Source organism: Meles meles, chromosome 20 (genome assembly GCF_922984935.1).
Source record: "Meles meles chromosome 20, mMelMel3.1 paternal haplotype, whole genome shotgun sequence".
Classification (NCBI taxonomy): Eukaryota; Metazoa; Chordata; class Mammalia; order Carnivora; family Mustelidae; genus Meles; species Meles meles.
Genome location: NC_060085.1, coordinates 12157733 through 12171858, shown reverse-complemented (window position 1 = coordinate 12171858; position 14126 = coordinate 12157733). Strand labels below are relative to the sequence as shown.

Sequence of the window (14126 nt, the reverse complement as noted above, 5' to 3'; positions counted from 1 at the left end):
AGCCATGACAGAGCCAGTGAACTTGTCCTATCTGTTTTCATCCCATTTGCCTACCAGAGTGTGGTTGTAAAATCTGTCTGACTTCCCCAGCCAGAGAGGTTTTCTTACCCCACTGAACTCCTGGGTTTATTACTAGAAATGCTCATTACATACAGGCAGTTCCTAGATTACAAAGTTGTTCTTATTTCAGGGACTGGGTTTAAAGGTGAAACTTCCTTTTTCTTGCCAGTAGAAAAGTGTCAGAAAAACGGTAGACAGAAAGAATGCCAAATAGTACATGTTTGAACAGATGTTTCTTCTCATTAATAGAGTGTGGGAACTCTCAGCACTGTAAGGGGTGGGTTAGTGTGTTTCTAGAGGGCAGTTTGGCAGTAACAACATGTACCCGGGATCTGTGGTTTTGTTAGAGTAACTGGACCAGGTGCACAGAGTTGCCATTGCAAGGATGCTCATGACAAGATTTGTGTTGTTGGCATGTCCCGAAGCAGGGGTCATTCGTGTGAGGGGAGGGCACAGGATGGCGTGCTGACACAAGCATTGAGCTGAGGGTCTTGCACCCGTTGTGCAGGTCACAAGAGATGCCCTTTTTTATAGCTCTCTAAATAAGCTTTGAAAACTTAGTTAATAAAGTGGTAGGTTGAGTGTGGATTCATTTTTAGGTTATCAGCAGTTACCCTGTAGGATTTCTTGAATCAGCAAATATGCATTATTTTCAGTTACGAAGGAAGTGTTCTCAGTGAGTGTGAGGCTTCACCCTGTGGACTTAGCAGTGAGCTAGGTGGGCCACTCTCCCTTCCTGTCCCCAATCACCAAACAGAATTACTGACTTTTTTCTTGATGTTTCAGGAGCTACAGGTGCAAAGAATTTTAATGTAAAGGATATATTTGGGGGCTTGCAAATCGTCCTTTCTCCCACACAGGCAGGGCCCCTTAAAAACTCTCAGTTGTCATGAAAACCTGGTTTGTTGCTTATTCTGCCCCTTTTTGCGTGGATTCAGCATGTGTTCACAGCTCTTGCCTGCACCTGGTCAGTTCCTTTCTCTGAGCCCTGTGTCCCTCATGCCCCTCCCCGTTGGTGCTTGATCCCTCTTCCCTGCTGTCCGATACATCTTTGAGGAAGGCAGATACGGGGCCCTTTTGGTCAGTGCATAGAGTGGCTCTCTGGTCAGCTTGACCACTTTCCACCAGAGGATCTCAGCCCTTGGAGGCCACAGCCATGTGTTACTCTGGGCGGTGCCCATCTGAATGCCTGGTTTCTGATGAAGGCTTTTCTCTTCCCTTGTAGAGTGCCCAGTGAAGAATGTGATGGGATCAGTAGCATGTCTGCGGAGAGCGGCCCTGGGACGAGATTGAGAAATCTGCCAGTAATGGGGGATGGACTAGAAACTACCCAAATGTCTACAACGCAGGCCCAGGCCCAACCCCAGCAAGCCAACGCAGCCAGCACCAATCCCCCGCCCCCAGAGACTTCCAACCCCAACAAGCCCAAGAGGCAGACGAACCAACTGCAATATCTGCTCAAAGTGGTGCTCAAGACACTATGGAAACACCAGTTTGCGTGGCCTTTCCAGCAGCCTGTGGACGCCGTCAAGCTAAACCTCCCTGTGAGTAACCTGGGCAGGGCCCAGGGCTGCTGTCTTCCCGGTCTCTTCCTGTGTTGCTCCTGGTGAGGGTGGGCTCAAGGTCGTGGCAGAGGGTGTCAGGGGCAGAGATACTTTGGGGGCCCAGCTCTGAAACCCCAATACTCACAAGGCCCTTGAGTGAGTGGTTTCAGTTGTCCTGATGGTTGGAAATAGGAAAGGGGAAGAGAACGTGCTGACTCACATAATAACTGGCTCTTAGGTGTTAGGATCCAGGGGATATACTATGTAGAGGTACTGAAATCGGGGTGAAGGAGTGCTTGCAGCTTTCCTTCCGATTCCATAGGGGAGCTGAAGTGGGAGCAAGCGTAGTCCAGGTCCCATACTTCTCAGACACGGTTGGCTGGCCCAGAGTAAGTGGACGTGGTTGGTCACACTGTGGAAGTGGGACTGGTTTGCTGCAGTGTCTTTGGTACCTGCATCATCATCATTGTCATCACCCAGAGCACAGGGCAGGAAAAGGTAGGGGAGTAGCTCCCAGGGAGTAAGCACATGCAGGAGCTGTTGGAGAGCGGAGGTACGGTTGCAGCTGTGCCCTCAGGCCTCTGTGCGTGCCCTCCACCTGCTGTGCCATAGCCACAGCACACTCGTTCCTGTCCTTTTGTACCCCTCCTCTTCTCTTCCCCTAGAGAGTTTTCCTTTTGCCCCATCCCTAGCAAATGGTTCTGGAAATCAGTTTGTATCTCAGGGAAGAAACAGGATAGATGCTTTTTTTTCTTTTCTTTTCTTCAGAGCATCAGGGATTGACTGTCTTTAAGTTAACCCCTGCTGGGGCACCTGGGTGGCTCAGTCAGTTACATGTCTGCCTTCGGCTCAGATCATGATTCCAGGTTCTTAAGATTGAGCCCTGCATCGGGCTCCCTGCTCAGTAGAGAGCCTGCTTCTCCCACTGCCTGATGTTCTCCCGCTTGTGCACACACATGTGTGCGCGTGCTCTCTCTGCCAAATAAATAAATCAATCTGAAAGAAGAAAAACATTAACCCCTGCTGTTTGCTATGTCCCGCACACTCCCAGAGAAGGAATTATGTGATTACTGCCTTAGCCCCAGGCAGTGGTCTGTGAGTGTTAGAGCTGCACCAGTGTAGGAGCCTTAGTGTCGGACTGGCATCCAGTTTCAAGAAAGATGAATACAGTAGTGTGACCCTCCTGTCTGGAAAGTGTCTGTGGCAACTGTCCAGTTATTTCTGTCTGCTGAATAGGTGTCATGCGTTTGGGAAGAGCAAGTCAGGAGGATGCACTGCAGGTCTGGATCATGAATCGGCTCAGGAGAGGGGATGGAGACAAAAGAGGGTCCTTGCGAGATGTGGGCTTCAGAGGCCACTCTTTTCTGTTGACCATGAGAAGAAGTAGAGGCAGACCACCTGTCACCGGGGGAGGTTCTTGGGAGAGCTTGCTATGGCATAACCTTGGTCTGGGCTAGTGGGCTAGGCTGGGCCAAGCCATGCAGGGTCCGCAGGTGAGAGTGACCTTCTCAGAGCAAATGCAAAGAATGGGGACAGAAGGAGTCGGGGGTGGGTGGAATGCAGGGGGCCTGAGGCATTGACAGCTCTAGAGGGCGGTGGGAGGCCTACAGAAGAGCCAGGGGAAATACCAGCAGAGAGCAGCCCCCCACCCCCACCCTGTTGCCACATCAGAGGCTACAGGGAGGTCAAAGAGATGAGGATTCCGACCTGACCCTCCTGTTGGCCTTTAGGAGGGCATTGGTGACCTTAGGAAGATGTGACGCAGAAGTAAAAACCAGATTCCCGACGGTGTGAATGAGAAGGTGAGGATGCGAAGCCATCATTTCAAGAAATTTGGCTTTGAAGGGAAAGCGCGGCGAGGCGAGAGTGGAGGAGGGGTTGGTTTGTTACAGGAAGACACAGAGGGCTTAGAGGGTGAAGACAGAGGAGAAGGGGGTGGTACTGGGGGACCTGAGATCTCGAGGAGGCAGCGTCCCAGCCAGTGGTACAGACATGGGTGTGGGTGGTCTGTAAGGCCCAGTGGTTGGGGAGTTGGAGGTCATTCCAATGTGGAGGCCAGGCTACCCAGGGGTCACAGGGTGAATCCCTGTGTCTGTGACTGTTGGACGTCACCGTCACCCTCAGCAGCTCAGACCAGGAAGAAGAGGCCTTTGGAAGGTGCCACTGGTCCGGTGTCTTCAGGAAGGTGGGGGAGGAAGGAGCTGGCCCAGAGAAGCAGGGCAGGGCTGGTCAGCTGAGAGCCATGTCATGCTTAAAGCCTGGTTTTCCAGGGACCTCTCCCCCTCCTTGAGGAAATGTTAATATAGCCACCAAAAGAAGGGTTCCTTCTTTTTTCTCTTTTCTGACACCTTCCAGGAATCTTGACCTGAGTTTTGGCCTCTGATCCTTGCTGGAGTTCTCACTAGAATGCCTGCCTCTCTTGTTAGTAGATGTGTATAGTTGGATAGTTATGCCCCTAAACCCACTGCCCCCTTGTCAGTGCACTCTGCCCTCAAACACTGTCCTGTCTGGCCTTGAGCCACCACAACAACAACTTGACAGACTATGGGCAATTTAAGCACTTGACGCCACTGTGGGCCATAGAATAAAGTATGTTTCCACTGGGGCACATATATTTGGCTTTGGCAGGTCTCTTCGGAAAGGTGGTCAGAGCCATAGTACAGCATAGAAAGTCTGGTGCAGTCTGTCCTTCTGGCCTCCTGGCCAGGGTACCCAGGCATGCTTGTGCAGCCCTCGTCAGGTCAGGGACGTGATCTCTGCCACTCATTATATATAAGCTAGTTGTTTTTGTTCCTTTCTCATGGGTGTCAGAGCAACCTAAAACCTCACACCCTGTGCTCACCTTTTCAGTACTGTCCATCATTTCCAGGCAAGAACTTGGTACTTGCTAAAGGATAGGCCTGTCTTTTCTGCCATCGGTTCCCACTTGGACTTGTTCTGATCCCCCAGTCATACCCAGTTACGGGAGCCTCTGAGATAGTGGACTGTGGAGTGGGCCAGATGACACAGGTCCCCCCTGCCTTGGCTCTATTTGATCCTTCTGTCTGGAAACCTAGTGCGTTGCCTATTCTGCCCCAAGACACCTCCTGTGGAGGTTTTTAAAAATAAACATTTAGTATAGGTTTAGATTTAGAGAAAAGCTGACAGTAGTAGAGTCTGATTTGAAGGGCTTTAGGGCATCTTTACCTGCCATCCAGCTCCTTCTGTTGGGCATTTGTAGAGTAAGATCTGAAGCTTTGAGGCTGGGTGGGGTCTGTGGATTTTTCTTAACTGAGGATTGTACACATTGTCCAGATTCCTTATTAACCTGGTTCGCTGTTCAGATGTATCCAGGTACCACTAAGGGATCCTTAGAAAGACTGTGTGCTAGTAAAAGAAATGGAAGTGCGATGAACTTGAGTGTAGATGAAGGCTTCTGCTCCGTGGTTCTTCAGTGTGCCCAGAAGCAGGGAGTCCAGTTGTTCCAGGTGGGCTTTAACGCCGGTTCCATAGGATTTTGTATGTTATGGACCAATAACATTCCAAATGGTAGAGGAAAAGTAGAACTTGCCATGGGTTGTTTCATTAGGTAAGAAGTGCTTTTAAGAAGGCTGTATGTTTTCCCCATTATTTATTAAAAATTAAAGGATTTTAACACCACCACCACCACCACAACAACAAAAATAGGAAAAAAAAGCATAGATCTCTGTAAATACAACCTGTTCCCAGACCAGGCAGTTGACAGACTTGCACATTTCCCCCCAGATTGCCACCCAACATTTAAGAATTCTTCCCTGATGCACTTTATCTTGGGGTTCCCCTTGAGATTGCTTGCTGAGACCATGGAAGAGCTTCGGTCTGAGCTGTGGCTCTCATCTGTGCTACTTGAGTGAGATCCACAGGCCCACTCTGCACGGCTGGGGAGGTGACACTGGCCTTTTGCTCTCTTTGCTCTTCAGGATTACTATAAAATCATTAAAACACCTATGGATATGGGAACAATAAAGAAGCGCTTGGAAAACAACTATTACTGGAATGCTCAGGAATGTATCCAGGACTTCAACACTATGTTTACAAATTGTTACATCTACAACAAGGTGAGATGTGGTGGCAGATGTCCAGCTGCCCTGAGGGGAGGGGAGGGGTGGAGAAGGCGGCTGGCATATCTGGAGTCTGTGGGCAGGGGTGCTTGGGAGCAGGTGGGATTAGTCTAATGGGAGATCATTTGGAGCAGAAATAATGGGACCCATGGTTTTGCCTGTGACTGGGTGTTTCTTTTTCGGGGAGGAGGGTGCTGGCCTTGTTTGACTTCCAAGCCGTCCTTGTTAGCTTGAAGCATGTGCTTCCAGTGCCCTTGGGATTTTGGTTCTTGAGCATGTCTAGAGAAGGTGTGAGGAGGACAGTGAAGACTCATTAAAAAGTCCATTTGGGTGATGTAAATGGTCAGGAAGGAGCCTACTAAAATGTAGTTGTGCAAAGGTGTGCTCAAATTTCAATGTGAGAGAGGGTGTACTGGGGCCCACTGCATCTGAAACTGTGGACATGACCATTGACAACTGGTGGCCATAGAATTGAATGTCCCCTGATCTCACATGTAGACCTGAAAGTCACTTCTTAACCCCGTTAGCCAAACCTTTTGGCTCGGCTGTGCCATGAAGCCAGATCATTTGTTTACAGTTCAGACCACAGATGTGATTAAAACCAACCCTTTCATATAGAACGGCTCTGGAGGGAGACCCTATACAGAACTCAGCTTTTGGCCTCTGCTGGTGTAGTGGGTAAAATTGCCCAGAAGAGATGGGTAGGTGAGTTTCTTGAAGTTTACTGTGTTTTTTTAAAGTCTTAGCTCCCACCACTAAGTTTAAGTGACATGTGCACAGAAAAGGTTCTCGGGTTAGAGCTGAGTGGGAATAGCATGTCATAGATGAGGCAACAACGTGGGGACCCATAATGCAGTTCAAGATAGGCATGGCCCCGAGCCCGGATGAGCTGCCTTGAGGGTACACTGGGGAGCATTATCAGAGCCCTGCTAATGTATCTGTGGCAAGAAATCCTGTGTAATGCAAGTATTTATAGTGAAGTTGAATTGTGTCAGAGGAGGGCTTCTGTCAGTGATTGGCAGGGCTTGTTAGATACTTAAGGCATTAAGATGGCTTCTCAGGCCAGGCGCATGAGCCTTCGTGATATCTGGCGGTGTAACTGTTGTGGCCCTTGAGGGTTCAGATCGGGGAGGAGCCCGACTATGATACTTGATGCTTTGGAGCAGGGAGTGGGTGGCACAGGGTGGGGAGCTCTTGCTTCATCTGGAAAGGTGGTGAGGGCTTTCTGATGCTCACCCCTGTATCTCCTTTTCCAGCCTGGAGATGACATAGTCTTAATGGCAGAAGCTCTGGAGAAGCTCTTCTTGCAGAAAATCAATGAACTGCCCACTGAAGAAACTGAGATCATGATAGTCCAGGCAAAAGGAAGAGGACGTGGGAGGAAAGAAGCAGGTAGGGTACCTCCAGTGTGCCGAGCACTGTTGGCCTCACACTGAAACAGCAAGGACATTGGCTTTCCTGTTCCCCAGTCTTTGGTCCTTCTCCAGGTTCGGAGGGGGTGAGGGGAGAGGGTACACTTAGTGTTGGACTTGCCCCAGAGGGTCACTTGACTGGGTGATCTCCCACAAAGTAGAAATAATTGGGCCCTGCCTTTTGATTGACTTTGGTTAAAAAGAAAGTGGAAATTTTGCAAAGCATTTTTAAGTTTTTTGAATTCTTCACTCCAATTTAGAGAAGAGAAAATGTGGCCAAGGGCAATTTTAACTAATAATCCGTATCTTGGAACCCCAAGGTTGGTTATTTGAATTATCTTAAGATGCTTATGTCAGAGCCAGGCCTGCCTTAGGATGCTGCTGAAGTCGAAGTGAACCCCTCCACTCTTTGCCCCTGTCTCTTAGCCTGACAGGATTCTAAAGGCCAGCTGACGGGGAGACAATGAAATGTTTCTGTCTAGGAAAAGCTCTAACAGCTGCCTTTTGCATCTTGCCATCCTCCGCTCTGTTCTGAGGTGGCCCATGCTGTGAGTTATTTGCTTCTCTCCACAGAGGGCTTTCACCTGGCTTCCCACCCTGCTCAGAAGTGGTGGCTTCATGGGAGCAAAGGTGCTTGGCTGGATCCCAGGCAGTGCTGAGGGGTAGCCAAGGAGAGGTGGTCCTGAGAGTCACCCCTTAGCTGTGGATCTGGCTAAGAGGTGTCCTGTATCCTTAACATCCAAGAGTCCTGCCCCTGTGGCCTGGGACCAGGAGTTTGGTCTGCACATGGGACAGATGTGGGGCATTGTGTGTTTGGGCTCACCCGCACAGCTGCAAGGAGGCAGTCTGAGCCGGTCACAAAGGGCAGCAGCCGTCCAGCCTCCTCCTGCGGCTCAGGGAGGTGGAAGCTTGCCAGTTTCCAGAAACCTTGGCCAGGGCTCACGATGCTGGCCCCTTGCCAGAATTGCTTACTCAGAAGGCAGCGCTTCTGGGAATGAGGGCAGCTCTGTCCAAAAGCGCCAAGGAACATTTTTCTGCTCTCCATCTACCGTCCTGGTGCTAACTCTCAGCATGTGTTTCCTGCTCCTTTGGCCCAGGCCTCCGTGCTTATGAAGGCGTCTTTGTGCCTGATTTGGGACTTGAAGCCAGGACGCCTCAGGAACTGTGGAATGCAGTGTGCCACTGCTCTCAGAGAACCCAAGGGCAGGTGGACCAGTTTGGCTGAGGTCTGGGGTATTCGAGTTGTTCTGTCTCTAAGGCTAATAGTCACTGTGATAGTGTGTGCCATGCCCATGCAGATGTGTGTTCTCCACATGTGACAATGTTCCCATAAGGTCAGCCAGCATGTGTCAGGTTCGGCATCTAACCACCTGTCCCTTTTATGATTGATAGGGACAGCAAAACCTGGCGTCTCTACGGTACCAAACACAACGCAGGCATCGACTCCTCCGCAGACCCAGACCCCCCAGCAGAACCCTCCGCCCGTGCAGGCCACACCTCACCCCTTCCCTGCGGTCACCCCAGACCTCATCGTCCAGACCCCTGTCATGACAGTGGTGCCTCCCCAGCCACTGCAGACACCCCCACCGGTACCCCCTCAGCCACCACCCCCACCTGCGCCAAACCCCCAGCCTGTGCAGAGCCACCCGCCCATCATCGCGACCACCCCACAGCCTGTGAAGGTGAGCATCCTGTGTGTGTGTGTGTGTGTGTGTGTGTGTGTGGCCCAGCCCGGTTGCTGGCAGGCTCCTACCACCTCAGCTAGTGCTCCTTCTCTTGTCTTCTCCATAACAATGAGGCTGGCAGGAGACAGTCACTTGTCCCTGCCAGTGCTTCATGCAGAGCCTGGCCTGGTTCTCCAGGCACTTGCGGGTGTTTTCTCGGGGGACTGTATAATGTTTATTAAGTCACGGCCTTGAAGCTGCTGCCCTGCTGGCCCACGATTCCAGAGTTGAGAACCACCTCCCGGGGGCTTGCTGACCTCTCCCGTATTTCTCATATCGACTTTGCATATTTGCAGATGTTGCCTAAATAGTCTCTAAAACATGCCTCCTGGGGGGGTGGGGGGCAGTGTGACGAGGCTTGGCTCTGAGTGACTTCCCTGGCATTAAGTAGGATGCTGCTTGTTTAGCTTTCTTTGGGTTCCAGTGAGCAGATTCTGCACGTGGGTGTGTGCTTCCTCGTGTACCTGGCCGGGGTCCTGTCCCAGCTGCAGAGCAGAATGGTGGGCAGGGTCTGTTCTTGCCTTGTCCTTCACCCATGGAGTTACTTTTGAGCCCCATCCCCCAAGAACGTTGGAACCCTAGAAAGGACCTGGCTTCAGAAGTGACCTGAGGGCCACCTGTGCCAGCTGCCACCTGTGACAACGCTTGTTGCACGTGTGCTCTTGGCAGACAAAGAAGGGAGTTAAGAGGAAAGCGGATACCACCACCCCCACCACCATCGACCCCATTCATGAACCACCATCACTACCGCCAGAGCCTAAGACCACCAAGCTGGGCCCCCGGCGGGAGAGTAGCCGGCCTGTGAAGCCCCCCAAAAAGGATGTGCCCGACTCACAGCAGCACCCAGTGCCAGATAAGAGCAGCAAGGTCTCGGAGCAGCTGAAGTGCTGCAGTGGCATCCTCAAGGAGATGTTTGCCAAGAAGCACGCAGCCTATGCCTGGCCGTTCTACAAGCCTGTGGATGTAGAGGCGCTGGGTCTGCACGACTACTGCGACATTATCAAGCACCCCATGGACATGAGCACGATTAAGGTAAGCAGATACCCCTCCCAGAGCTGGGGGCGGGGCTTCCTGGGACAGAGAACACAGAACCTCCCAGGCTAGTCCAAGAGGAGGGCCCTGGCCTTGGGCTCTGCTGAACTGTGCCCTAATAGCTTCTCTCCTCCTCAGCTCAAAGAAGCCCGGCGCCCCCTGCTGGGAATTGTGGAGACAACCTCCAAGGCATTTTCTTCTCAGCACTGCCGCGCCCTTGTCTAGGGACAAGCCCTCTGTGACCTTGGGCCCCACTGTCCATAGGCACCTTGCACAGTAGATGCTCCAGGACAGGTTGAGAGTTGGTGACTTTGCCAGGCTCTGTTATGCAGGAGGCCTTGATGTCACCTCTCTGTAAGAGGCACACAGTGCTGGCATTTTCATTGTAGTAGTATTTTGAGACCCTTTTGATTATGTTTGTTTATTTTATTTTATTGTTTTTAAGATTTTATTTTTGTATTTGACCAAGAGAGAAAGATCAAAAGTAGGCAGAGCAGCAGGCAGAGAGAGAGAAGAAAGCAAGCTCCTTGCTAAGTAGAGAGCCCAACGTGGGGCTCAAGCCCAGGACCCTGAGATCATGACCTGAGCCGAAGGCAGATACCCAACCGACTGAGCCACCTAGGTGCCCCATGTTTGTTTATTTTAAACTGTTTTGCATTTTTATTTGGGAGTGGAATAAGCCTGCCAAACATGGGACAGGTCGGGGTTGGGGGGGGGAGACAGTACTTGTGGTACCACCCCACGCTTTTTTTTTTTTTTTAAAGATTTATTCATTTTAGAGCATGCGAGCGTGTGGGGAGGGGCAAAAGGAGAACAGGGAGAGGGAGAGAGAAACTTTAGTAGCCTTCTAGCTGAGCGTGGAGCCCGACTTGGGGCTTCATTTCATGACCCGAGGTGAATCCAAGAGTCGGACACTTAACCATCTATGCCACTTAGGGGCCTCTGGTTGTGTTCCTTTTCAGTGTCCTGTCCTATGTCATCAAGACAAGTGTATGTCAGGTCAGAACTGGTCCTAGTCCTCCCCTTACAGTCTGACTTAGGCTCTGCCTCCATTTATTCTGTGTCCTCATTTCCCGTAGCCCATCACAGTGACCAGGGTGGGTGGGGTTGGCGTGGTAGCAGGGCATTTCTCAGCCCCGAGATTTGCTCTTGCGTGTCTCCTTGTCCACTTGACATAGAGAAGAACTAAGGTGTTGATGACCTCTCCTCTGCTCCACTGAGAAGCCAACTTGTTCCTACAGACAGCTCTCCTGGCATCACGTTCCCCTTGGAGCAGGGGCAGACATAACCAACAAGGGACCTATCTTGTCTTTTCAGTCTAAACTGGAGGCCCGTGAGTACCGTGATGCTCAGGAATTTGGTGCTGATGTCCGATTGATGTTCTCCAACTGCTACAAGTACAACCCTCCTGACCATGAGGTGGTGGCCATGGCCCGCAAGCTCCAGGTGAGGTTCTGGGGAAGCTCTGAGCACAACATCCTGTGGTAGGTAGGCTGGAGTCCTGGGTAGGCCAGATCTCCATGAGCCTTTGTATGTTTTATATCTTTCTTTTGCTTTGGTATGATACCATGTTGTTTTGAAGATGGGCTCAAGTCAGGATGACGTGTCATTTTACATTGAGATTATTTCGTTATAATTAAAGCAGGGTGGTTAGTTTGGGTCTTGGGTACTTGGGGTTTTGTTCTGGGGTGTCCCACTGAAAGTCCCCTGCCCAGTAACTGCATTTTGCTGCCCTTGGCCAAGAAGAATGCACGTGCTGTGAATGGTCCAGTGTGTCTCCACAAAACAGACTTGTCTCACATTGGTGGATGACAGTCTTATAAAGTAGTCACATTGACAGAGTTGTGAGCTGAAGTAACTATTTGCCTGTGGGCACTTCTTCTCCGGAGCCTTGAAGTCTTTCGCCTTCTTGCTATAGGGTAGCTGCTTGTTGGCATTCTGGGAGGCCACATTTCCTTTATGGTTGCCACTGGGGATTGTGGCACCTTCAGGTTGAGCTGGGCGGTGCACATGGTCAAGCAAGTGTAGGTGGAACGGAGGGGGGCAGATGACCACATAATGTATGAACTAACTTCATTTTGCTCCATTTAAAAAAGGAAAAATGTACCCAGATTTCAACAGTGCTTATCTTTGGGTAGAGAGATCAAGGGTTAAGAATTACGGAGAATTGGGGCACCCGGCTGGCTCGGTGGAGCCTGCCACTCTTGATCTTAGGGTCATGAGTTTAAACCCTGCACTGGGTGTGGAGATTATCAAAGGGAAAAAAAATCTCTTAAAAATATGGAGAATAGGGGTGTCTGGGTGACTCAGTGGGTTAAGCCTCTGCCTTTGGCTCAGGTGGTGATCTCAGGGTCCTGGGATCAAGCCCCCCATCGAGCTCTCTGCTCAGCAGGGAGCCTGCTTCCCTCTCTCTCTCTGCCTGCCTCTCTGTCTACTTGTGATCTGTCTCTGTCAAATAAATAAAATCTTTAAAAAAAAAAATATGGAGAATAGGGGTGTCTGGGTGACTCAGTGGGTTAAGCCTCTGCCTTTGGCTCAGGTGGTGATCTCAGGGTCCTGGGATCAAGCCCCCCATCGGGCTCTCTGCTCAGCAGGGAGCCTGCTTCCCTGTTTTTCTGCCTGCCTCTCTGCCTACTTGTGCTCTCTCTTTGTGTCAAATAAATAAATAAATACTTTTAAAAAGCATATGAGAAAATCTATATTTAGTACTTTTATATAATTTTTTAAAAATTATTTAAAATTACACATGTAAACAAACATTTCCGGCCTTTTCTCCCCAAGACCCTGGGTTGCTCCTGCTCTCAGTCAGGGCAGGCCCTGGGCTAGGTTACCTGCCATCACAAGGAGTTAGGCAGTTCAGTTGGAGCCCATTGCCAGTTTGCACATCTCCTGTCCTACTCCTACCTGAAGGCAAGGTGAGCGGTGGTTCCTCACACCTGGGTTTCCTGGCCATCTGTGGAGTGCTTCCAGCAGAAGTGAGGACTTGCCTTTGGCAATCTGTGGGTCTGTTCCGCTCAGAGGCTGCCTGAGCCCTGTTGCTCACCTGCCTCCTAATGCTGTTAGCTCCACATGTTGTCCCAGACTCACCATCATAGTGTCTCTTACCTCCACACAGTGTATCAAAGGCGTGGTCTTTCTTGTTTCTTCACTTGGCCTGTGGCCTGTGGTATGGGTCTTGGGCCACCTTTGGTTCGAAGGGTGTGTCCTGAAGTTCTTATGGTAGATTAAAAAAACTTATTACTACTATGAACCTGGCTGTTGTTATTTTAATGGCAAACCCAGCCTCAAACGTTCTTACAGTTTCTACTGTTTGTTTTTTTGGTCTTATTTTCGCTGAGGTTTTTTTTTCCGATGGGGGGGGTGGCTTTTAATTTGGTGCTCTCTGATATCTTCACAAAGCTGCCCTTTGTTTACTTCTGCATTTCCCATCCTTAAGGCACTCAGACTTTATAGTTTTATGTCAATTCTTGTATGTGGCCACCAGGTGGCAGTGGTGCTCTCAGATCTGTCTTGTGCGGACTGGGGAAAGGGAATAGCTTTTGCCCAGATTTATACCCATACCCTTTATTTGCCCACTTGCAAACAGCTAAACCAAAACAAGTTCTCTCTAAGCACCAAGGTTGCTATTCTGAGCTACTTACTTTAAAAAGAACAGAAAAGAGAATCCTCTAGTATATTCTAGTGCGCGTGCTCCAATTTCTGTGCCTGTTTCAGGTGTTTTGGTTTTTCTTCATTTTTCTCCTGGGAGTGGCATGAACATGGCCCAAACAAGCGGTTTACCCATAGCAAGAGCGCTGAGCTGTTTTCCATACAGTACCCTTTTTCTGGACATTGTTGTACCAGACACCAGGCTGGACTAGATGAGGTCCTTGCCCTGGAAGAGGGTGCATTTCAGGCAGGGACAGTGCCTGGGAGCCATTCGGCATGGGGCTGCCTCTGCCCCTAGCCTGCTTTGCCCACCTCAGGGTGGGTTGCAGTGTTACTGGAAGTAACGTCACTTCTCCATTGCTACAAGGCAGGTGGAGGTATCTGCTTCAAGTGCAGAGTTGCTGTACAGGGCTTCTTGTCTGGAAGGGAGTTGCTGTGCTTGTGGCATTTCAGGCTTTTTCCTCTTCTTCTCTAAGCTTTCCTGGATCAGCATGCTTTAGATGGATAGATTGTCTAGAAGGGAGGAGAAGCAACAAAGTCCCTGTCCTTGTTTGCCTCTTTAAGAGGTGTTAGACCTGCCTCCTCTTAAGTAGATTGTGTCCGGGAACTGAGATTTACCTGAAAAGT

The 14126-nt window shown here is 50.3% G+C and overlaps 1 protein-coding gene across 7 annotated transcripts in view; it reads left to right on the top strand.

Annotated features, from left to right (window-relative positions):
- BRD4 (bromodomain containing 4) overlaps positions 1-14126 on the top strand; it is a 93924-nt gene that overhangs the window by 55866 nt on the left and 23932 nt on the right. For 6 of the 7 annotated variants that reach the window (XM_045990523.1, XM_045990524.1, XM_045990526.1 and 3 more), the window contains 6 exons: positions 1286-1604; positions 5543-5680; positions 6940-7075; positions 8488-8777; positions 9489-9851; positions 11169-11297. In XM_045990523.1, the coding sequence (XP_045846479.1) occupies positions 1320-1604; positions 5543-5680; positions 6940-7075; positions 8488-8777; positions 9489-9851; positions 11169-11297 (1341 nt within the window). In that variant the 5' untranslated portion in view covers positions 1286-1319. Of the gene's footprint in view, positions 1-1285; positions 1605-3334; positions 3407-5542; positions 5681-6939; positions 7076-8487; positions 8778-9488; positions 9852-11168; positions 11298-14126 lie in introns of those variants that run through there. The other variant, XM_045990527.1, reaches the window with a different exon arrangement.